This window comes from Acipenser ruthenus, chromosome 24 (assembly GCF_902713425.1).
Source record: "Acipenser ruthenus chromosome 24, fAciRut3.2 maternal haplotype, whole genome shotgun sequence".
NCBI lineage: Eukaryota > Metazoa > Chordata > Actinopteri > Acipenseriformes > Acipenseridae > Acipenser > Acipenser ruthenus.
Genome location: NC_081212.1, coordinates 464,542 through 489,563, shown reverse-complemented (window position 1 = coordinate 489,563; position 25,022 = coordinate 464,542). Strand labels below are relative to the sequence as shown.

Genomic DNA, 25,022 nt, shown 5'->3' with positions numbered 1-25,022 from the left:
TAAATAAAAACGCTGGTGGAACCTGACCTGCGGATCTGCTTCAGGATGTAGTCTCTGCTGATGTACTTGATGTTCTCGTCGATGACCGAGCGCGCTCCCTCCTCTTCAGCCAGCTGCTTCTCCAGCCACTCCACCACATCCTCGTTGTTGTCCCAGAGGTACGCCTGGACCCAAGAGAGGGGGGAACTTTACACACAAGGCTATACTATATAATATACAAGAATACAAAATCGGGGCCAGAACTGGGATTTGGTTTAGCAATATGATTATCATCTTCTGCCTCTTAATCTATGATTTTTATGATTTTAATTAAATGTCTAAATTAAAGTATATATACCTCTGATTACTTCATATCGAAAAGCTTAAACAATTAAACCACGTGATGATTTTTCCTACAAGTTAAAATTATGATGACTGATAAGGGAAACGGCATCTCTAATAAACGTGAAGTGAAATGGAAACAGCGACAGATTAAAAGAACGTGGCAGTGAAAGAGTTAGCTGTCGCTGGACACCAGCAGTAATGGAACTTGATTAAGAAAACCACTGTAATAAAATCAAATGCAGATTTCACACTGACACGATGCTGTACAGCACAGTCCCTTCACCCGGGAGCAGGTTCATATCTTAGCCATCAGAACGGAGACTGGAAATGTAAAACTCAAAAGTCAACAAGTTTCCCAGCCACCTCCCGCCGCACTGATGCCTTTTTGACAAAACTTGATATTGAAATGCATATTCATGAAGTAAGCAACTTCTGATCCCAAACAAAGTAAAGCTCTGGCTTATGAAGATTGCGAGGACGTTAATGACTTCTTCGTTTTAAGCTTGCATAGAAAGCCAGCTTCCCCATGCTTGTAGTCCATGAGCATATTTAATACCGTTATTAATCATTTTTAATCCGTTTGCTTTTAATTAAGAAACAGCATGTTGCGGTCCTATCAGCGTGTGCCAGGGTGCAGATTAATTGTAGCTTAAGATAACTTGCCTTGATTGGTGTAATGTATTAGCTAACAAGACACCGGCTTCTAAAGATACTTATACACTACCTTGGGAAGCTGGCATCACTCCAGGGCATTTTTTCCCTTTTTTTGTGTCATATTTGAAGCAAAGCGTTGAGTGTTAGGGACACTCACTCTCATCTCTGCATGCAGGTTTATTTGTACCTTCGTTGCTTCATTTCTGCTCCCCACTGAGAATCCCTGAGAAGTAAGTAGCTCTGGCTGACATCCACACTGGATAGGCTACATATAGTACAAGCCAGTCTGCGGTGATGAAACTAGGCTGAGAAAACAGATAGAACTAGAGTGCCAGCAGCAGCCAATGGACACTGCAAGTGTGGCATCTCTGCCCAAGAGATCAGAACCCCCACGGCCCCAGATTCCTGATGCCAAAAAGCAGGGAACCCCCCCCTGTGCCAACAGAGCCGAGGGTACAGTCTGAGGGGCTATTAGCATGACATGACTAATGCTACCCCGTGCAAGGCTGTTTGTATACAGAGCAACAACGCATGAGGGACTAAATCAGTTCTGTAAGAAAGAGAGATGCATGACAAGCGCGGACTGACTGCAAATTCCACTCCTCTACACATGTATTATGAGATGTTTTCATCACGGGACTGGTCCTCTCGTACCTTGACCGCGCCCTCGGCCTCCACGAACCAGCGGCGAAGCATGGCCTGGATCTGCCCGTCGGTCAGCTCCGCGTTGGCGCTCTGGATCTTCTTGTGCACCGTGTCCTCCAGGAGCAGCCTCCGCAGCCGCCAGTAGAAGAACTGCCGTGACGTCCGCCACTCCAGGATGTCCTGCAACACACAGACACGCCGAGGGGCTGCAGTGAGACCCCTGCTGCTCTGATGCTTGTGATAGTGTGTGTATCCGGTGCCAATACTGAGGCCATCACTCCTATACGTGTACAGCAGTGCAGTCACTGGTCATCGTGTGCTGAAGCAGTGGGAGGCCGTCGGCAGCACTGCTTGGTAATCCCCAATATCACACAAGTGGGATTTACTGAAATCGGTGGAGGGTTAATGTTAATATATTATTAAATGAATTTACATCAGTGGAAAAAAAAAACCCAATGCTGGATTGAACCCACATCCTAGATTACAGTATATATGTATGTGTATATATATATATATATATATATATATATATATATATATATATATATATGCGCAGTGGAGCAGGCTGGTAGAGTGGGGGGTCTCACACGTGCAGTGCAGTGGAGCAGGCTGGTAGAGTGGAGGGGGACTCCCTGCCTTAGACACTCACCGTGATGACGCCCTTCTCTTGCATGCGGCCCGGCGTGTCGTGGAGGTCGGCGAACTGCACTGCCACCTGGTGGTAGATGGGCAGCAGGAACTCCTCGCGCTCCTTCAGCTTGGCTTCCAGCTCCTTGTGCTCGGTGACGCTCAGCTCAGGAGTGCCTGGGACACGAGAGGGGGGAAGAGCCAGGGCACACTGAGCAACACAGTGCAATACAATACAATACACTACAATACACTGCATTATTATACACCAAACTTCAGTGCTGAAGAACTCCTGAGTAAAAGCTTTGCGATCGGGCCCACTGTATTCCAGCTCACTGCAGAACTGTTATGTGATGCGGGTCGGTGTGTCTCGGGGTGTGTTCGAGCTCCAGGGCGCTGCTCCTTCAAACACTCGGTGCAGCTCCATTTGAATTCCACAGCTACGATGTTATCTGTAAATATTAAGACCCCGTGCCGGGCAGAGTGGGAACTGCATGAAGTTTGAGCATGTGGTTCCACATGAACAGAACGCACACACGCATGTTTACGGTGTGCATGTGTCCACACACACTGCACTGCGGCGGGCTGGGGGCAGAGTGAGACACCTATCTTACTGAATCGAGGCGAGCGAGCCAGGCGGGCGGGCCAGGAGAGCGATTAGGATGATATTAACAAATATGTCAGTGTCTGTTTTCTGCTCAATTGAAAGCCACGCCGCTGTAAAGATTTCTGAACTTGTTTCTTGGAGAGAAAAAAAAAAGGAGCAGAGGGGGATGAGGAGTGATTAAGAAAGCATTGATCGCTCGGGATTTTTGTGAAGCTAAGCTTGTGATCAATCTCATAAAGACTGAAACAATTAAATTGCTGAAGACGTTGCCAGTATCGGGGTGGCCAGAGGAACGAGCTAAACAGCAGCACAGGAGTGTGTGTCTGCTCAGAACAAACAAAAGAATCATTTTGAGACAACTCAATCTAAACTGTTCTGCGTGCTGTAACACAGCACACAGCACTGGCTATCTACCACACACCACAGCCTGTTCTCAATACACAGGGGTTTAAAAAGGGTGACTGGAGTAGAAATATTGCATGTGACAGACAGCCTGGCTCTGAAAGTGCAATATAAATGTGCCTTGCGGGGTGGGTATCATATACTTTAAACGAAAGCGTCTCACTGGAAGCTGATGGAACAGAATGGAAGGGGCAGCGATATTGTGCAGCAGTGACAAAGGGTTATGTAAGAGGTACATTCAGTCAGCCTGGCTGCGGCTGCCTTTCAGAGCAGCTCCAATTGACCACAAATGAGCCTGCTGAGCCCTCAGCGGTGAATAAATCTCAGGGAGCGCTCTCCATCCTCCCCGGCCTCCCTGCCCATCACCGGCGAGATTGATCCCTGTCAAAACCAATCCCGTCAGTGCCGGCACAGGCCGCCGCCGCGCCACGCTGTCAGCAGATGCCTATTTTCAGCCGCGAATAAAATCAATTGAAGGACAATGAAAAACATAATGAGCTGCTGATTGATCTGTGCTCTTTCTCAGATTGACAAGATTTCCCCCGGGAACGTACTGCAAAGGGTTAAAGCAGCTGCAAGCCCAGAGGCGCGTTAACACTAACAGTGCTGCAGACAGGACCCACAGTGAAACCTGCCTACCCAGCCGCATGCAGACGTGACCCACAGTGAAACCAGCCTGCACAGCAGCATGCAGATGTGACCCACAGTGAAACCAGCCTGCACAGCAGCATGCAGACATGACCCACAGTGAAACCAGCCTACACAGCAGCATGCAGACATGACCCACAGTGAAACCAGCCTGCACAGCAGCATGCAGACGTGACCCACAGTGAAACCAGCTTGCACAGCAGCATGCAGACGTGACCCACAGTGAAACCAGCCTGCACAGCAGCATGCAGACGTGACCCACAGTGAAACCAGCCTGCACCGCAGCATGCAGACTGCACGCACGCACGCATACACGCATTAAACCCTGGACTGTAAGGGGTTCTTTTTTACTGGTTGATAAATACTTAGATCATAACGTACACATGGTACAATAAGTGCCCCCCCTGGCACCCGATCTGCATTGCCAGCGTGCGAGGGGTTAAAGGCAGTGTGCGAGGGGTTAAAGGCAGCGTGCGAGGGGTTAAAGGCAGCGTGCGAGGGGTTAAAGGCGCTGCGTGGCTCTGTAATGAGTAAGCATTCAGTCCCAGTGCAAGATAAATGGAGCCTGCGCCGCTTCTGCTGGAGTCAGCAGGAACCTCGGCCCCGCGGCTTGTTTGTGGCAAATGGAGTGCGCAAAATATCAAAGGGCAGTGATCCAGAAGACGCCCGGGTTTGACAAATTTTAAATTAGCCAGAAAGAAAGCGAGGAGGGGAGGGGGAGGAAAGAGAGGGGGGAGGGGGGGAGAAGACGGCAAAATAATGCAACCCTTTGTGTCTTCTCATGAGCTGCAGCCGCTACTCCTTCCTCTTATTTCTATTACTATTATTATTATTATTATTATTATTATTATTATTATTATTATTATTATTATTAAAAAGGGGCATGGAACCAACAAGAAAAGATAAAGGAAAAAGAAAAGGATTAGCAGTTTTTTCACAGGCGATTCCGATCCCCCTGTGTTTGTTTGTTTGTTTCTCCGTTTCACCGCCCCCCCCCCCCCGCACTGCTCGGTGATGTGTTATTGACAGCTTGCACTGCATGTCAGGCAGTTAACCCTTTACCTCCTGCAGAGTCTGTGCACAGCAGTGCCCGCGCTGGTCTCAGAGGTGTCCAGTATGTAGAATGGTGATCTCGTATACCTGGAAGCTGCTCTTGAGAAACTCACCCAGGCGCTCTGCCAGCTTGCTGTACACTGGGTCCACCCTCCTCATTGTCTTCACCAGGTCCTTCTTCCTGAATTTAATCTCTACCGTGCCCTCTGGTTCCAGCACTCCGCCCCTGAGAGAGACAGGGAAGAGCAAGGTGAAGCATGTACCGTGGCACAGCAGGCTACACACACAGGGCCTGATTCTCCTAAAGCTCTTCATTCCAAATCATCATTAGCATTTTTTTTTTTTTTTTGTCTGAAGGAAAGAAAACATAATTTACAATTCTAAAATTAAATCCGAAGCAACTTCGGACTTCTCGCAAGCTGTCAGATTTAAATGCTCGGGTTGTTTATTTCTTCTAGCTTTTTGGGTGTGTTTTTATGACTGGGAAGTAAACATTTTTGCGCTCTTAGCCCGCGCTGTTCTAGCACAATGTAACAGTGCAGATTCACTGTGTGGTCTTTGATCAGGGGACACTGTGCTGTATACCTTGCATCACACCCTCCTAGCATGCATACCTGCTGTCTCTGTCGGCGTACATCTCCATGTGCCGGGGGTTGATGGTGGGGTCGATGACCACCCAGGACCCCCCCCTGAGCTCTGCTTGTGGGGGGATGTAGACCAGGACCGGCTGCCTGTACTCCCGCAGACCGTCCACGATGTAGGCTCCGAACTTCAGCACCTGGTCGTACATGTCTGGGAGAGAGGGGGCTCATTTTAATATACTTCACCATGATACTAACAGCACCTAATATGCTAGGTCTTGAATACCACGAATGCAATTTCCATTCAAATATTCACTGTTCTTCATTGTTGTGTACATAGTGTTGATATGCGAGATGGTCACAGTGATTGCTCTAATGTTGAATTTACAGTCGTGACAATGGGGGACGTATGTTTCTGACATGCTTGTGCTGTAGTGTACTGGGGAGAGAGCGTCTTGTACCAGTTCCCCTCTGTGCTTGTGCACATTACTGTAGGTTATCACTCAGCGGTAGGTATTACTCCAGCAAGACAAACACTGTGTAATTTCATTGCATTCACTTTGCATTCTGCCGAGTGATTTGTGCCCTGGCAGGGACCCTGGTGTTAATTTCGAGTGAATTTCACGCTTCACGTCCTGGCGGTGCGGGTCACTGGCGGTTCGCTCAAATAAACCACCTCCAAAATGACTGTTCCGTCGGAATATTCCCCGACTCTTCTAATTTAATTTTGCATTATGCTGAATAACCTTCCAGCAAGATTGTTAATGTGCAGGAGAAACATGCGTGCTTTACTTGACATCCTTCCATTTTTTTTTTTTTTTTTTTTACTGCCTAAATTAGACCTCCTAGGTCGCCTAGGAAATAGTTTTCTTTTACTAATGTCAATTTTCAGCCTAGCGAGAGACACCTCTAATCTTTTCCTACTCATTACACACAATTTCCAAGTCGTTTGGCCGCCGCTGCAATTGGCTCCCAGCTCGGTGTTCACTGACGGGTGCTGGAATTGTTTAGTTTCAGGTTTTCTTTTTTTGCATTTTCTATGAATAATCAAAGTGGTGTTAAAACAACTGGATGTGCTTCCTGCTTTCCCCCTTGGTCATGCTCCCGCTGTGTGTGTCTGCTCTTGTTTGTTTGTTTGCTTTGTATCACAGCAGTGACACAGGGGCAGGGAGACCCAACTGCTTCCAGCTCAGGGGCAAAGTTGAAATCACCTTTGTTTTGTTTTTTTTATAGGCACCCTTATTATTTAGCATTTTTTATTATTCCGTTTTGATTTTGTGGAATCCCTGCTGTCTGAATCGTTCATTTCGGTGTAAACTTGGCCCCAGATCACGCTGCAGCGTGAGAGTTTAATAAACCTGCTCCTCGCGGTGGCCTGTGCTCACGGTGCTCCTGCCAGCACTGCAGACAGCACAGCTGAGTCCTGCCCCCTGGCTCCTCCAATCAGCAAGTGGAATACTGACCCCGACCCCCGCCCGGAGCCCTGCGCTGCTCACTGAGCCGAGCTGCAGGCCAGATTGCCTGCACCTCTCTCCTCAAGAACCCCTGAGCTGACAGACACTGTGCCAGCCATACTGCGCCCGCAGAACATCCAATCCAATTTCACACTTCCCATGACCGTACCTCACCTTACTGCAACATACCGGTCACAAGACAGGAATACAGAGACTAGCGACACCCTGTGGATATTCTGAGAACACTAAGATTCGCCTTTCACACAGATGCTCAGCATTAACTTCTAAAGGACGTTCAGAACAGTGTCCATATGGCCTCGGATTCTGATACACTCAATCCCTAAAGAATGTCCTGAGAAAGTTTTATCAGCGGGAGACAATACAACTCTTTTGCAAGGGGGTCCTGAAAGGGCTGAGTGGCTCTGTGGTCTCCGGCACGTCGATCGGGCACAAGGTCAAATATCAATCATGGCCATGACGCATTCAGCATGTGAGTAAATTATATACAGTATATAGTACATACTTCATTAATCCCTAAGTGCTGGAGTCCTCTGTTAAACTGCACACAGTGTTGGACGTGGCTCATGCTTCAGTATGCTGGTTTATATAGTTTGTTTTCTCTTGTGTTTTCACACAGGCACCGGGGACAGGAATAGCCAGGTATCCAGCAGCCCATGACTATCAAAAACTGAGCAGGACAATTAATTAAATAGCAGCGTGTATGACACCTAGCTGTCTCTGTTTAAAAAGCTATTAAACTACGAGCTGACACACTGTTGAAAAACGAGACACACGTTTCAAAAGGAAATAATGAAATCAGCTGCAGCCGGGATGTACCAGTTTAAAACAAGCATGTCAATAATGTGTCGGGAGGGTTTTTTTCCGCTAAGGACCTTCGTTTATTATTTTTCTTTTATGATGCCCAGGAGGTCAAGCTGATAGGAGATATGTAATTTAAAACTCTGGTCCTTTGAACAGGGATACTCAATGCAACACCATGGGCACTGCATTCAATGATAATGTACAACAGAAAACTAAAACAGGCTAAATCCTGACAGAGATCCGATGTTCTATTGCTGAATACGACAGGGAACGTCATAAAAGAACTGCAAATTATGAAAAGAAAGAAAGAAAGAAAGAAAGAAAGAACAGAAAAATAAAAAAACAAAAATGAAGAGAAAGAAAAGAAAGCATAACAAGAAAAAAGAAAGAATGAAGAGAAAGAAAAAAGAAGGAAAGAAAGAAAGAACGGAGAAGTAAGAAAGAAGGAGCACTACCCTTCATGCCCCCGGAGAAGCCCCTCCAGTTGGCAAAGACCATGAGTGGCAGCCCCTCCCGGTTCAGGTCCTTGATGGCCTGGGCGGTCTTGAAGGCGGAGTCTGGGAACCACACCTGCCCCGCCTGCTGGATAACCTGAGAGCAACGAGACACGTGTGAGAGAGAGAGAGAGAGGGAGCACTCTGACCAGGCTCCTGGAGATTCTACAGGGCTCAGCCTGTAAAGAAAACTACAACACTGATTCCAACCCTATTCATCTGAACAGCAAGCATTCCAACACCACGGCACTGCAGACAATGACAAGCAAAAGAGAATCGGTCCACTGAAAGTAAATATCTGAGCTAGCTGCAAGGAGGCAAGGGGAATGATATGCATCTTGCAAGCATGTTTAATGTAAATAGTGTGAGTGCTGTCCAGTATTTATTTCTGAATATTACTATTTCTGCTTTACAAATGTTTCAGTTATTCTCGGTTGCTGGTAATTTAATGTTTTAAATTGTAAAACTGTCACGGCTTCCATAAATTAATCCCAGACAGCTAGCCTGTGTATGTGTACAGTCAGTGCTGCAGCTGTCAATATCACACAATCATATACCTTCGCCTCAGAGTCCAGGTTTGCAGGGTCTGCTGGGATTGATAATTCCACCGATCTGGTTTCCACGGCAACCACTCCAGTAGGTATTCCACCTAGCCTGCAATTCAACCAAGTCAAATTACGTTCCGCTTACAACTCTCTGCATGAACTGTAGACTGGAGGCGTAGCAATGCCATGCCTGATTCTCAATAAAAAATTTAAAAAAGCAACATTCAAAACCTGACACACATCTATCTGCTAATTCAAAATGGGGCAGTATGTTTCTTTAAAACAGGAGTTTAACCCAACTGCTGATGATCTGGGCAAAGCCAGCCACCGTCACTGGTAACCAGCTAAACAAGACTAAATGCTAACCTTTTTTTTAATTAATGTGCTGGGTTTTTAAAATTTCATAATAAAGAAAATCTAATAAAACAGGCTGCATCATCAGTACCACAAAAAGCTGTGTACAAAGCCACTGATCTAGCCGAGGCTTCACTCAACAATGCCTTGTTTGTTCCCAGCGCCCAGTCGTGTGTTCTGCTGCAGTCGACACAAGCAAGCGTCTCGGCTGACAAGAAAAGGCATTATTCCCAACAAAAGCATCTGCAGTCCCCCATGAGCGACCCCCCGTTCAGCCCTTCCAGCACCTTTGTCTGGCTCAGCACTATTTCCAGCGCACCGAAGAAGCATTGAAGCTTTTTAAGGCATTCTTCTTCTTCATTTGTATTATATTACATTGTTATTCAGAGCAGCCAGGTAATTGTGGTGGTTTGTTTCACAGTGAAACGAGGAATTGGAATGGGCAGATAAAGGTTTGTAACTGGTCTTGAACAGTACAGTACATTCAACACAGGGACAGACTGCCCCGAGATTCTGAACACAATGTGCCTCTATTATTGAACAGCTCTACAGAGACGGGGCTTCAAAAAGAAACAGCATCAAAGAAAAACAAGGAGAAGGCTGCTTGTCCTGAAATGAAGTGACTGTAATACATACAGCTCTGGCGAAAAGCTTTGCATCCCCCTATAGAATGAACTCATTGTGCTTCATTAAGTCGAATGAAACCTGCTGAATAACGTTACGTTAACATATTGAATTACATACCGCTTTGTAGTTTTCCATATACGCAACGTAAAAAACTGATAACAATTAAAAATGTGACGTGAAATACTGCACTACTATTATGGCTTCCGGTAGACTTTTGCAATATCATTTTGTAGTTTATTTGATTACATGATGTTATATAATAAAATATCTAAATTATGTACTTATAGTTTTTTTTCAAATTATGTCTCAATCCTAAAATTGTAGAGGGTACTTACCTGGCTCTGCCCACAACCACGGTCTGTGCCCACGGCTGCATGATCTCCAGGAATGAGCCGTGGTCAAAGAAGCCACTGAGCCACTGGCCTTTCTGACCTGGAAATATTAAGCCTGCGGTGAACCCAAGAAGCAAATACTGTGCAACAATGAGACTAAACAGAGAGCAAACACTGTGCAACAATGAGACTAAACAGAGAGTAAACACTGTGCAACAATGAGACTAAACAGAGAGCAAACACTGTGCAACAATGAGACTAAACAGAGAGCAAACACTGTGCAACAATGAGACTAAAACAGAGAGCAAACACTGTGCAACAATGAGACTAAACAGAGAGCAAACACTGTGCAACAATGAGACTAAACAGAGAGCAAACACTGTGCAACAATGAGACTAAACATAGCAAACACTGTGCAACAATGAGACTAAACAGAGAGCAAACACTGTGCAACAATGAGACTAAACAGAGAGCAAACACTGTGCAACAATGAGACTAAACAGAGAGCAAACACTGTGCAACAATGAGACTAAACAGAGCAAACACTGTGCAACAATGAGACTAAACAGAGAGCAAACACTGTGCAACAATGAGACTAAACAGAGAGCAAACACTGTGCAACAATGAGACTAAACAGAGAGCAAACACTGTGCAACAATGAGACTAAACAGAGAGCAAACACTGTGCAACAATGAGACTAAACAGTCAGACTGGTGCACCGCCCAACAGGTTTGCACTGCATCTGCGCATGCATGTATAGTATGCATGAATCCATCTACATTTAAAAAGTGCTCCAGATTTGTTTTTGTAGCTGCAGATTACAAAGCTACAGGACAATGCTGTAAATCTAGTATAGTAACTGTTTGTAAAACATGAAGGTAAAAGAGCACAGTGTATAAACTTGCAGAAGTGTTAACACAACAGCACAGTTTGTGAAGAAGTCAGGATTCAATTAGACCAATGTGGTCGTCTCCCAAGGAAGACACAGACTTGTAATTGCCATGTTCTTTAATGTGCACTGGCATGACCCAGTGTAAAATATGACCATCAATTCCAGTATTATCTCTTCAGCAGGCATCCCGGCTGATCGTTTACATTCTGCTCCCGTGTTGGGCGTCAAGATGAAGAATATCATGGCGCTATCTTCCGTAATGAATTACTTTAACCTTTAACCTCCCGGATATCAGCTTCATCTTATCACCGGGAATCCTCTACATTTTTTTTTTTAACTGCATACACTAAATTAAAATCTGAAGTCACTCCACTTAGAACTTGCTGTTGCAGCAATTTGCGAGACAGAGGAGGAGGAGGATAAAAATGACCTGAAAAATTATGCTATATAAAAAATATATATATATGTATAAAAAAACACTCCTGTTTAATTTGTGGCTGGACTGCAGACAGAAGAAAGATGATAATGCGCCCGGGTGTCTCACAGCCAGCAGTGGGGTATTCATCTACAAGGATGCCTGTGTGTGTTCAGAGACAGGACAAAGGCGATGGAGGTGAATCAGACACACGTTATCAATGTCTTACTTTGGTGAGGGCGCCCGGACAGCATCCAGCGAGGGTCATAGGGGGCCTTGGTGGGAACGAAGTCGACCGGTCTGTCGATGGGGTCCTTGGGGCTCAGGATGGGCACTGGACTGGAGTTACACTGAACCGAGAGGAGGGAAAAAAAAAATATCAACTCCACGCCGTGGACCAGCGGACCACTTCAAAACAAAACTCTCAGGCTGAAGTCGCCATTGCATACCATTGATTATGATGAAATTTGACATGGCAGGTCGCACCACCTGGTGGGAAGATGTACAAAGATGCAGCCGCAGCCACTTCAATGTGCAGCCCTTACCTTGGGCATGTAGGAGAGCCACTGCAGGAGAGTGTAGACCCCCTCAAAGTCGTCGCACACTGTGCTGTGTGTCACTCCGTTGTTGTGCATGATCTGAATGCCTCCCAGCTGATTGTTCGATGTGTAGACCTCCCGACCCAGGACCTGCAGGTTACAGGACACACGCCGCCATTACCAGCAATTACCTACTGGAGGCAGGCAGGGCGGCCGGCAGGGCTCTCCGCATAGCAGGCTTGTTTGTGAGTCAAACGGGAGATATTAGTCAGTCCGCACTTCAACAGGATCTGCAGTGGGGAAAGGCTAGATCCCATTTCCACAGATTTCACGAGGCACAGCTGAAAACTTACCTGCAGCGGATTCCTGCAATTGTTTTTTAGCAGCTAAGTGCTAGGCCCTACATAAATGTTATTGCACTGCACGTATTGCATTGCATATCACAGCACACACACATTGCATATCACAGCACACACACATTTCATATCATAGCACACACACATTTCATATCATAGCACACATACACACTTCATATCATAGCACACACACACACATTTCGAGTCCTTTCCCAGGTGCTGGTTATACAAAGCGTTCTAGAAGAATGAGTTGTGGCCCTGTGTGCCCTGTTCCTAGGGAATGTCAATACTGTCGATTGGGTATTAAAGAACGATCGGTCACCCCCTGGTCAGCAGTGAGTACAAAGGGAATGACCCCTCGGGGGTGTTCTGTAACCTCAAGTGCATATTAATACCCTCGGCTGCTGATCTTTGACATGATATTCCCCCAGCAAATCGATGCCCCCAGTGACAGAAAGAGGGCGGTCCGCCCCGGTGCTAGTATATGAAGTATGAATACAGACGCCTGTCAATATCATACACTGGCCTGCTCTGCTCCTCATGCTCGATCAATAACCATCACAAAGTGCAATACATCTTTTTTTTTTTTTCTTACTTTGTAGCCGTCCCATGCTGTACAGTTAGTCCAACATGCATTGGTCAGGAGGCTGGTATTTCACAGCTGTTCCAGTTTTATGGGACTGTTTTTTTTATTATACAAGACCAAGTCGCTGGCTATCTAACGACACCCAGCCCTTCAGTGCAGCGTGCGTGATGGCGTTAGCCTGGCTGTCAGAGCCCCTGAGCCCCTGAGCCCCTGAGTCATTGGCAGAGCTGTGCTTGGCAGCAGCAATGGGAGGATTGTTGAGAGACTCAGTCTCGCCCATACCAGACAAGCAAGCTGCCCAGTCCCTAGCGCTGAGAGTCAGAGTGAGTGACATCTGGTGCCTGGCACTACCGGAGTCCTTGCCATTACTGACTGCTAACAGCAAGCTAGGGGGGGCAGATAGTGAAGACTTTCATTTAGGAGTGATTGTAACTAGAAAACCCATCCTGAGAGTCCGTCTCCAATGATGTTACTTATAAACTACTACACCAGTCCTTACTACTCCTATCGTTTAAGATGACATAAGTACAAAGTGTATGGGTGTATGGAAAAAGACTCTGAATATGATCAAAAAATATTCCGAACATTAAGGCAGGCTATATCTATATGGGCATGCATCGTATTACTGACATGGTTCAGATGCTTAAACATGAACTGGAAAGGGGAAAGAAACTGTGCTGCAGCTGCTGGAATGTACCCAGACTGTGAAACTCGTTTCAGGTTTCTACTGAGCTCAGTCAGGTTCAAGTCCTGGGCTCCGGAGGGGAGAAGCTGCTGCATTAACCCGCTGAGCCACCCTCCCTCCCGTGCACGACAGAGCAGCGCCGCTTCGCCCCAGCCCCAGCCCCCACGGCAGCTGCTGAAATTGCAAAAGCGATCGTGCTGCACTAAAAGCTAAAAGGTTGCTCGCACACCCTTTATTTGAACCTTTTTAAACATCATTTATTTTTTTATTACCTTTATTGGTTTTGGCTCTGGCTACAAATCTCAGGCGCGCTCCTAAAGCTGTCAGGCTGACCCGGGCCCGATCAGGCAGTGCTGCGGTCACCTTGACGGATATTCCAGGGGACATGGGTGAGCGTGCAGCCCCGGCAGGACCTCGCTTCCCAGCAGCTCTTCCTGCTTCTTTAATTAGCATTCCAAAAAAAAAAAAAAAAACCCTCACCTGCTCACCGTTCCCAATATTTATTCTTCTGATTGCCCTGGAGAGGCTCTGAATCCTTTGTGTTAATAATTTAAATGCTTTTTTGAACAGCAGACAGCTCTCCTGCCTATGCACTGCTTCTACAAAACGTTGCTTTACAAATACGGGAAACATTCTCTGACGTCGAAAACGAGATATTGAAGTGAACACACAGGAAGCTGTTTACAACAGCTCAATTCAATGTTCCCCGATTCTCAGGGCACACGGCAGGTTAATCGTGAATAGCATCAGTCTGCACTGGCAGTAATGGGCAGCCAGCTGATCAGAGATTAAAGTGGCATAGACCTGGCACCTCTCCAGAGACCCTGCCCGATCACAGAGCTGACAGCGTTCACTCTCCTTTGCGCTTCTGTTAGAAATGCAGTGTCAGAGGTTACAGCACAAGGAGAGCTCACTGCAGGACAGTGTTTCTAGGCAGGACGCTGGGGGGGAGCCAGGCAAAGCCACTCTCCACCTTCCCTGCAGCACGACGAACAAACTTGGCTGGAAAAGCAGACCGCCGTCTTTGCTAACGACTTTCTGTCTAATTTTCTAATTAGGCTTCCGCCGCTGATTACTCTTAAGACTTTAGTTTTAATTGTACTTCTTTTAACAGTTATCAGAGTACACCGTCACAATTCTACATTCAGAATTGCAAAGAAATCTTTGACGTACGGATTTGCTCTGACAAAATGCTTCAAAAACACACCTCTCACCCACCTACTGTGCAGTACATTATTGCTGGTCTAGAAGTCATGTACGTATTTTGTTAACTGGCCTATCCATGTATATATTTTGTTCAGTGGTCTATCCGCTCAATTTGAGTTTTCTAATCAAGACAAACATGTTAAACTTCAAGCAGGAAAAGGCAGTGCAGAGGTGGAATGCAGTATGCTGAACACGCCTTAGAATTTCCTCATTAAACCCCCCCAGTAACTGGAACGGCAGAAACCTCTTGTTCAAACTTGTCAGTTTTGCATTCTGGAGAATATTTGCAGTTCCTTTTTCTTTTCTTGGCTCACAATCAAAAACACGAGCACAGCAATGCTCCAGCGCCGGCCCGCTTCTATTAAAGCGAGCAAATTGAAATTTACATGTTATTGCGTTCCGGCATGCAGCGATTTGCCATGTGTCATCTCATTTTAAATCGAGCCACGTTAATTCACTGACAGGGAAAGAAGAAGGAATAAGGGGGGGGGGGGGGGGGGGAAGAGTGGAGGGGGGGGCTGAGAGGGAAAAAAAAATCTCTGTCTCAGCAAAAGTTTTCATTAAAATTTTAGACAAATGATCTCTGTGTCCTTCTCCCAAGCTGCCTGGGGCGCCATGCTATTTCTATGCAAATAACAACCTCACGCTTTCTATCCTATTATTTCCACTGGAGCTGCTGCAACATGACCTGAAATGCGGAGATGGAGAGTGTGTGTGTGTGTGTGTGTGTGTGTGTGTGTGTGTGTGAGGGGGGGGGGGAGCGCTGAAGTGTGAAAATATAGAACACGGGGAGTGTGAGAGAAGAAAGACAAGACCAACACAAAGACACCAATATCATTCATTTTGTTCTTACCCCTCTATTAATATATAACACCCTCCTACACACACCCTGGCTCTGGGAACACACTATTCCCAGCACAGGACGGCACAGTCTGACTGCCCGATTGAAGAGTTAATACTGCGTACGTCTATATTCACAGCACAAACAGAAATATCACTACATCAGGGCTCTTTAGCTAGAGGGGCTTTTTTTTTTCAAGGCTGCTTTATACATTTTAAAGTGCACCATTTTTTAGGTTTTTTTTTTAAAGAGCTGTCCTTGTAAGTGGACTGTTTCACATTAGAATATGAATGAATCTGAACTGTTCAACAATAAATACCCTCAATACTCTGTTTCTCCCATGATAATATTATTAAAAGTGGGTGTGGCTGTTTCTCATCTGTATTTGGGCACAGGTCCACATGCAGTGTTCTCTGCATACCTCCTGTGTGTTCTCTGGATACATCCTGTTCTCTATACTTAATACCACAAACATGTAAAAGAATATATCAGAAATCAATGTGAAGTCTCTTGCATCTCAGTGCAAATCCATGAGAGGACTTGGGTTCTTTCTGGCATCAACTGAGATACAGGGCAGCGCTGTGGTGAAGAATATTTTACTAGAGAGAGGAACGAGGGACGAGCAAACACAACTGAATCGTGTCGTGATGCATCGCTGTGGGTCAGTGCCTGCAGTGTGCCGACACAAACACCACATTGAAGGGTCCTCGATATCGTGTAGATTTGTAATCCCGAACCCCGTTTCAGACTCACCTTGTTGAGAGCCCCGGCCCCAGTCAGGATGATGTGGGAGTTCTCCACCTGTATGGTTCGCTGTCCCAGTCTCACCAGGTAGGCTCCAATACCAATGGCACGGCACGTCACCTATAACCAGAGGCAGTGTGAGGATCCGGGGTTTAGCTGGCACTGGCACTGCTTACTGGGCAAAGGGGTAGCTGAGGGGGGCTTTACTCTACCCCTGTATAACCCCGAGTGGATGAGATGCCTGCTTAGTGTTTCTCATTCAGCGTCATCATCTTAGGCACTAACGCTAGGCTACTAGCAAGGTAAAGTTAGTGTCGTTTATTATTGAAATGTTTAGATTACACTCATATGGGACGGGGGTCAGTAATATTCACCTTATCTAAACCGCACCCCACTCCGAAGATTCAGTTCACTTGACTAGCGAGAGACAGGCACACACAGACTCACCAGGTTCATGGTGATGATCTCCTCGTAGGCCAGCGAAGACTCCCCCGCGATCATCCCTGAGCCCCGCAGGTTCTCCACCCCCAGCCCTTCCTCCTTACCGATGATGTCTGTGATCTTGTACCTGGCGGGAGGAGAGCGCAGAGTAGACTTGAAGCGAGCGCACCAGAAGAGACAAAGACGCGCTTTCTGTTTCCTGGGGGGCTGTGTGCGTCTCTGTGTGTGTCCCTGTGTGCGTCTGTGTGTGTGTGTGTGTCTGTGTGCGTCTCTGAGTGTGTCCCTGTATGCGTCTCTGTGTGTGTGTGTGTGTCGCTGTGTGCGTCTCTGTGTGTGTGCGTCTCAGATTGTGTTTCTGTGTCTTCATATGTGTGTGTCTCAGTGTCTCAGTGCAGGTCAGTGTGCGTGCACGTCAGTGTGTGTGTGTGTGTGTGTGTGTATCTCAGTGCTTGTCAGTGTGTGCATGTCAGTGTGTGCACACACACCGTGTCTATGCTACCTACCTGGATTCTCCTCCCTCCTCCACGTGCTCGCAGTGCACAGAGTTGAGGGCAGACACCTTCTTATAGTCCTGAGGGGTCAGGTACAGGTACTTGAATCCCTGCGAATCACAAACACAATGCTGACTGAGTCCCACAGGATGCTGCAGTCATTTTGGAGTTCAGCCTGCCTGTGCTTTACCAGACTTTCACTATGCTTGTACTGTACTATTCTATACTGCACTTTGCTGTGCTATTTAGCACAGTTTACCTTAATAAAGGTCTGTGAAGCAGAACCCCCTTCATTCCAGCCCGTTCTGGTGAAGTTGTTGGGGAAGCCTTCCAGCACTTTGACAATGCTCCTGTTTAGGGCAGACTGTCAGTTTATTAACACACCTCCATGGGCTGGTCCCCTAGCTGTCTGATCAGAGCTGCAATGTTACCTCTATTTAACATCAACGCTTTGCTTGAAGCCTCTGTTGTTACACTTTGGGTAAAGGGGTTGACACCTGTCATCAAAGCGGCCTCTTGCTGTTGCTCAGTGAAACTGGTCCCCTGTGTGTGTCTGCTCAGAGCCGCTCTGTCTCACCTTGTAGGGGTCGCTGGGGTCCTGCCAGGCCACGTGGAACATGTGTCGGATCTCCTCGGCCAGGCCGATGCGCGCCCCGCTGTTGGCCGCGATGTAGATCCGTGGGATCCCGCTGGTCCTGGACAGCTCCGAGGCCTGCTGGAACAGGAAGTCCTCCTGCGGCCCGAACGAGCCGATCTTGTGGGTGATGTCGTTGCTGATCACGATGATGTCACGCCCCGTCGGGTATTCCGGAGTCTTCAGGGTCAGCTTCCAGGCCACCATGCCGATCTGGAACATTGCAGCACAGAGCGGAGTCATTGCACAGCAACAGGAGGGCACACCCCACCCTCGGCACCGCGCGAGGAGCACAGGAAGTTACTCTGAAGAACATGAAGGGCTCTTACTCACAGCTCTCAGCTCGCGCTGCACAAACCCAGTATGAGATTATTCAGATCCCAGCTCTCCACAGAAATCAGGTGAGGCTCGCTGGTGTTGACTGGGCTGATTTACCATTCCCGGTGAAACCAGTGAAGAAAAAGCTGCTTGGGTTTGTGAGGATCGCTGCTTTTCTTAGGCTCTGTGGAGAACAGCGATCCACACAAACCCAAGCAGCTGTTTCTTCACTCGTTTCACTCGTTATGGTAAATCAGCCTGATCCACACCAATGACCCTCACCTGTGGAGAGATCTAATTTAACACTCAGGGATTCTGTTTATTTTATGTTAGAATTTTTTTTTTAATATAATTTAATTTGATAATAATTTCTATTCATTTCCAAACAAACCCAGCAAACAGTAGAGCAGCTCTGGATCTACTCTGCCCTGCCTGGTTCACGATTAATGAGAGCCAAGTGTCCTGTCCCCACTAAACCACAAGATGAGTTGCTATTTAAATAATGTTCTCCAAATACTTTAGCCATTAAACTGCATGGATTAACTGCAGACCTTCACCTTTAGTTGCTGGGCTAATGCAAATGAACCAACAATGACGATTAAAAATTGCCATGCTCATTTTTACATTACTAGACTCAAGGTCACACTCAATAGTGAATGCATTACAATAAATAATTAGACCCAGGGCCCACTGGCAGCATTATTAATGTGTTTCATAGACACAGTAACTGTGTTCAATCCATACTGTGTCTAGTGACCATAAAACACAATATAGATATAATATACTGTATACAACACACTCTACTTCTATCTTGGATTCCACATGCCGTTATCCAGTGGAAATCAGAAAATCAAACTTAGTTTCATTTCAAATCTGAACAGCATAACCTGCTGAATTCTACCAACAGAAAACAAGAACAGTAAACAGCACAAGTCTCCATGTATTTATTTATTCATTTATTTATTTACAGCATCCAGTAATAAACTCCTCTCTTGGCTAAAATATCCATTTATCAAAATAATGTACCTCCTTGCTGTCAGGACCGGTATCTGTTCATTTATTAACCCCGCCTCCTCCTCCTCTCCCAGTCTAAGAATGATAAGCCCAATTCAACACTGAAACTGCATACCATAAAAACACAGTGCCTTACAGGGAAGAGCAAAGTCTTCAGAAGAAAAAGAGAGACACCTATAGGAAACAGCGTGCAACTGCAGGATGCTTAGGAAAATGAATGTGAATACACCTGGAGTGGTCTTGAGTCGAATGTACAATCCTGCCTTGGCCCCCCAGTCTTGACCTGGTTGAATGTGTAATGGCCATGGTTTAATGGGGCAGGACAGGGATAGCTGCTCTGACATATTTCTGTGTTTCCCCAGCAGACTGAGTCTCCAGTTCTGTCCTGTACCAGCGTTGATCATAATCCTCTGCGTTGTATAAACCCGGCCTCAGCTCCCTGCATTACGGGTGTGATTGATTAAGCCTGCCTGTTCTCTCCATGGGAATCTGAGCGCGGCGTTGAAGAACAGATTAAACGAAGGGTGTCTTGAGGACCGAATTAACCCTCTGAAAGAGCCCTCTCTCTCACGGGAGACGATCCTCATCCCCCTGCTTATTAGTGTCAGCACCCCGCTCCGAGCCCCGCTGTGCCGGAGACCGCTGCAGGAGCGGATGCATGCTGTGGCCTAATGGAGCCACATTCAGAATCTGTGAGCCCACTGGAGCGAGGCGAGACAGGTCGGGGCTGCTCATCTCGCAGCTCCCAGCGGCTCCCACTAGGGGGTGCTGTGGGGAAGCCGTGAAGGAGATAGGGCAGAGTAATCAGTGTGGAATCCTGGGACATCTCTGCCTATTGACACACTAGGATAATTACAGTGTTGATGGTGGACAGGGAAGCAGGAGAATGCAGGGAAAGCCAGCGGCTCTGCGAGGTTAATATCAGCCGGGCCGGGGCAGCGTTCCCTCTGGGAATCCCAGCTCCGGATTCCATCAGAACGAACCCGGCACTGAGGCCACTGCACCCGTTCCTCTCCCCCACAACACGCCATCAGTCACGGAGAAGCAGAGCAAAACTGCAGTGAGGCACTGGACTAGCACTCCCCATTTCAAAATCCTTACTGGCTGCTGGGGCATTGCGTCTGCTTCATCCATCTGCAGTGCAGTCCCTCTGCAGCGCCCCGCAGTGGCTGTTACTGCCTGCAAGCCAATACCTGTGCTGATGGGCTTGTTAGGGTTCAGACATTAGGGGAGAGGGTTTCCCTATCGTAGCAGTGCTTAATACATGCTATTCACCACAGGGGGAGATTGGAAGAAGACTCCATCGCTTGCAGGGATTTCTAATTGATCATTTCCAGTTCAGTATTGAATCGGTTTCAGTGCCACACAGACAGGATGCAATGGCAGAAGCTTTACGGAGCGCTCTGCCCTCGCTGTCTCACCCACCTCGTTTCCTCCGGGCAGCCGGTTCATCTGGACCATTTGTCCCTGGGGGTCCAGCACCAACTCTGTGTAGGTCAGGAGGTCAGAGGGCAGAGGGCACTTGGGAAGATGGGTGTAGGCATCAGCAGACTCCCAGAGCTTCAGCAAAGACTGCGAGAAAGACGGGACAACCAAAAATCAACAAGGAATTCAAACAAACGACAACACTTCGGCGAATGTAAAGTCAGTACGACCAACACTGGGCCCCATCTGTCAAACTTTACTTTGGGCTAAAGGAAAAAACAATGACTTAAAAGTTACAAAAACAAAAAGATACAACTTGGTGGACGTGTTAATTACTGTTTTGCACGATTTTTATACCAGCTTTATTTTCCTTTCACAATCAACAGTGCCTATTGTATGCTGTGCAGTATGGAGTGTCCCAGTGTGTCCAATGGAAAGCCGCGGGTACCTGTCTGAACATCTCCGGGAAGTCGTAGACGTAGGTGGTGCCGAGGGACTGTGCCTGGAAGCGCTTGGACTGCAGCAGGTCCTTGGTGACGTAGGGTGTGTTGATTAGCATGCCGTGGAGAGGGCCCTGCTTGTCTCCATATGCCTGGAACATGATCTGGAATGAAAGCAACGCAGCGCTCAGCGCTTCAGTAGCCCAACTCAGTGAGCTGCCAGCCCTGTCCTGGCTAAGCCTCCCTGTGCCCCTTACAAAAGATCCATCTGACCCAGCATCCAACAGCCAGATCCATCTTTCAGAACTTTTACCCAATCGAAAACGAGAGCAGGGAGGTGTAATAAACCTGTACAGAGCACAGAAATACGTATTCAAAAGCATTCTGTGCTGCATTGTACAGTATAATGCATTGCCTGTTGTTATGAAGCAGTAGACTGCAAAGTTCTGTGCACAGAATGGACAAATATAAAAGCATGTTTGCATGATTTTTAAAAAAGTTACAGTAGGGGGCGTCTGTTTTAAAAGTTGTTGAACATGCAGGTAAATATTCTAGAGATGTGTCTGTGCAATAGCGTATGCGTAAAGAAAAGGGACGCCTATGGGAGGATTTCAAAAGCAGCTGCCTTTCCATGAATCACGCAGAAGTCTTTTTCTATTCCATTCCCTGTCTCTCTCTTATGTAGGAACTATGCGGAAAAAAGGCCATTTTGTAATGAAAAAGGACTTTTTGTCACAAATCCTGCAATTCAAATGGTCCCATTATTTGGTGACAAGAATGAGTTTGCCTTGAAGCTACAACGATATGAGTTAATTAAAAAGGCTTCTTACAATAAGCTATAACCGAGTCCATATTTAACAGTATACAGCAACTTTAAATGGAAAGAAAATGAAATCCTCCCCCCATCCCCCCCCCCACTGTATTTATTAAAGACGAGATTCGCCTCTTTGAATAACACGACGCAGTGCATTGAGAATAAAAGGTCAGCACGGAGACAGGAATCGCGTCCCGACCTTTCACAAAACTACATTTTGAGTTAAAAAAACAGGCAAATAAACACATCCCTTTCATTACATTTCAATAGCGGTAGTACGCCAATGGAACCAATATCAGCAACAGATGTTTTGTGTCGCAATGCAAAACCCAACATATATTTATATATTTTTTATATACCTATATTCCCAAAGGCTCTTAGCTGCCCAAGAAACAGAGAGGGAACAGAAAAAGCGCTACAGTATCTTAGAGATCTTAAATCTAGCGTTCCACGTCCCCACATGTTGCTACAGCAGTTTAAATAACGTAAGTTATTTTTCTTTTCATTGTTAACATCCTGACAGCGTTTTACACATATAACTTTAAAGTCTGTTTCAAAGCTCTTTTCCAAATGTCTGCTCTAGTGCACCGACAGTGTCAGGATTATTGCCCACATTGTCAAACAGGAACACAGCGATAACGGTCCACGATGTGGTACGGAACAGAAAAGCCAGAGCACTTGCTGTAATGTTTTTTATTTGTTTTTGATGGCCCCTCCTGCAGTGATTTAGAGGACAGATCTCAAACCGCAGTGCACTAGAGAGGCCATTTTGAAAAGAGCCTTGAAGCAGACTTTAAAGTTATATGTGTAAAACGCTGTCAGGATGTTAACAATGAAAAGAAAAATGACTAGTACGTTATTTAAACAGTCGTAGCAACACGTGGGGATGTGGAACGGTTCACTTTTCAGAACCCCACTACTTCCTCTTTAATAGAGAGGGGAGAAAGTGCTCTTGTTCACTTTCCTAGTTTATTGAGAGTTTATAAATAAAACACCATCCTACTGTACCGACAGCTCTGGCCAAATGTTTTGCATCACCTAGAATTTTAGGATTGAGACAATTAAAAAAAAAATAGAATACATATATATATATATGAACATAATTCAGATATTTTATTTAACTACAAAATGATATTGCAAAAGTCTGCTGGAAGCCATAATAGTAGTACAGTATTTCATGTTAGATTTCGAAATGTCACATTTTTCAGTTTTTGTCAGTTTAAGTATATGGAAAACTACAAAGCGGCATGAAATTCTGTATGTTAACGTAACGTTATTCAGCAGGTTTCACTCGACTTTACGAAGCAACATCAGTTCATTCGATAGGGTGATGCAAAACTTTTGTCCACAGCTGTACAGTACGAGTGAAAAGTCTGCAATCCAGTCATTTTACGATCATTACTTCTGCATCACTGAAAGAGTAGTTCATGTTAAATAAATGCTTTTCTTTTACATAAAACCAGCCATCTTTAAAAAGAGGCTCTATGAAGTAAACATCGGTGTGTCATTGGGTGATTTCGGAGGTTACTTTGTAATCACACGGACCCTGTCCCCCTGTGAGTTCTTTCTTTGTAATCACATGGACCCTGTCCCCCTGTGAGTTCTTTCTTTGTAATCACATGGACCCTGTCCCCCTGTGAGTTCTTTCTTTGTAATCACATGGACCCTGTCCCCCTGTGAGTTCATTCTTTGTAATCACATGGAACCTGTCCCCCTGTGAGTTCTTTCTCTGCAGGACTGTTCATTTTGGGCTACAGCAAGACAACGGGAACCCACTAGTCTTTGCTTGAGAGTTTGAAACTCTGGGGTTGGTTAAAATACTGGGGCTGGTCGAGCAGCTTCAGAAGTCACCCAATGCACTGCTCTGTAAAGAGAGGAGAGGAGCGGAGTGTTATACTGTACCTGTGCTCGGGGCCTCACCTGTCGGTCGGAGTGGCCCAGCTGTCCAGTGAGAGAGTCGGTCACTTCCTTGTACAGGCTGATGTCCAGGTAGTAGCCCGACTCGTTGGTCAGGAACAGGCGGATGGGGATGGCCTTGCCGGTGGGGGTCAGCCGGATGTTGATCTTCAGCTCAGCCTGAAGGACCCGCAGCTTCCAGAGACGACTGCCGTAGCGCATCACCATGGAGCGCACCGACTCCTCGATCTGTAATTCAGCATTCAGCAAATGATATTCTACCACGCCATATCAGATTACAGTTAGAACATGATTATGACAGAATTAAGATTCAATAACAATACACCAGTACACCAAAAACAAATAGAACATCACTCAGAGTGAGGTCATGTCCTTTTTACCATCAATCAATATTAAATCATAGTCTATCATTGTAGGGATGACAAATAAAACTGGGACAATTTATAAACATATTAGTTTAACCCTAACCCTGAACTAATATCTAACTTTGGTTTATATAGGCTCTGTCTCAGCTTGCTGTAATGCTGCTGTCTGGGTGTGGATGCTGTCTGGGTGTGGATGCTGTCTGGGTGTGGATGCTGTCTGGGTGTGGTTACCTTCAGGGACTGACACTCCTGTTCTTTATATAGGCTCTGTCTCATTGCTGTAATGCTGCTGTTGGGTGTGGATGCTGTCTGGGTGTGGTTACCTTCAGGGACTGACACTCCTGTTCTTTATATAGGCTCTGTCTCATTGCTGTAATGCTGCTGTCTGGGTGTGGATGCTGTCTGGGTGTGGATGCTGTCTGGGTGTGGATGCTGTCTGGGTGTGGTTACCTTCAGGGACTGACACTCCTGTTCTTTATATAGGCTCTGTCTCATTGCTGTAATGCTGCTGTCTGGGTGCTGCTCTCACCTTGGAGGGGTCCATGATGACTGTGGGGACGAAGTTCAGGAAGATGTGGTTGCAGTCGGTGCGCACGTTGGTGTTGTTGAATGCCACCTCCAGCTCGTCCATGGCCTCCAGCAGCAGCCGCTCGCCCTCGTTCTGCAAGTACTCGAACGATGCCTCCTGCAGGGCAGCAATGGCATTACAGGGGAGCTGTCCTGAGAGCCC

At 46.4% G+C, this 25,022-nt stretch overlaps 1 protein-coding gene across 15 annotated transcripts in view; it reads right to left on the bottom strand.

The window, feature by feature from the left end:
- Nucleotides 1-25,022, bottom strand: part of LOC117964244 (acetyl-CoA carboxylase) — a 61,141-nt gene that overhangs the window by 2,131 nt on the left and 33,988 nt on the right. For 8 of the 15 annotated variants that reach the window (XM_058997820.1, XM_058997826.1, XM_058997828.1 and 5 more), the window contains 18 exons: nt 24,822-24,977; nt 23,931-24,155; nt 21,205-21,360; nt 20,757-20,903; nt 17,943-18,212; nt 17,378-17,475; nt 16,881-17,001; nt 16,443-16,553; nt 12,022-12,165; nt 11,706-11,826; nt 10,173-10,269; nt 8,869-8,965; nt 8,273-8,408; nt 5,575-5,752; nt 5,074-5,186; nt 2,273-2,427; nt 1,633-1,803; nt 28-164 (listed from right to left, as the gene is read on the bottom strand). In XM_058997820.1, the coding sequence (XP_058853803.1) occupies nt 28-164; nt 1,633-1,803; nt 2,273-2,427; nt 5,074-5,186; nt 5,575-5,752; nt 8,273-8,408; nt 8,869-8,965; nt 10,173-10,269; nt 11,706-11,826; nt 12,022-12,165; nt 16,443-16,553; nt 16,881-17,001; nt 17,378-17,475; nt 17,943-18,212; nt 20,757-20,903; nt 21,205-21,360; nt 23,931-24,155; nt 24,822-24,977 (2,633 nt within the window). Of the gene's footprint in view, nt 1-27; nt 165-1,632; nt 1,804-2,272; nt 2,428-5,073; nt 5,187-5,574; nt 5,753-8,272; nt 8,409-8,868; nt 8,966-10,172; nt 10,270-11,705; nt 11,827-12,021; nt 12,166-16,442; nt 16,554-16,880; nt 17,002-17,377; nt 17,476-17,942; nt 18,213-20,756; nt 20,904-21,204; nt 21,361-23,912; nt 24,156-24,821; nt 24,978-25,022 lie in introns of all 15 variants that reach the window. The other 7 variants (XM_058997819.1, XM_058997818.1, XM_058997824.1 and 4 more) reach the window with 1 other exon arrangement.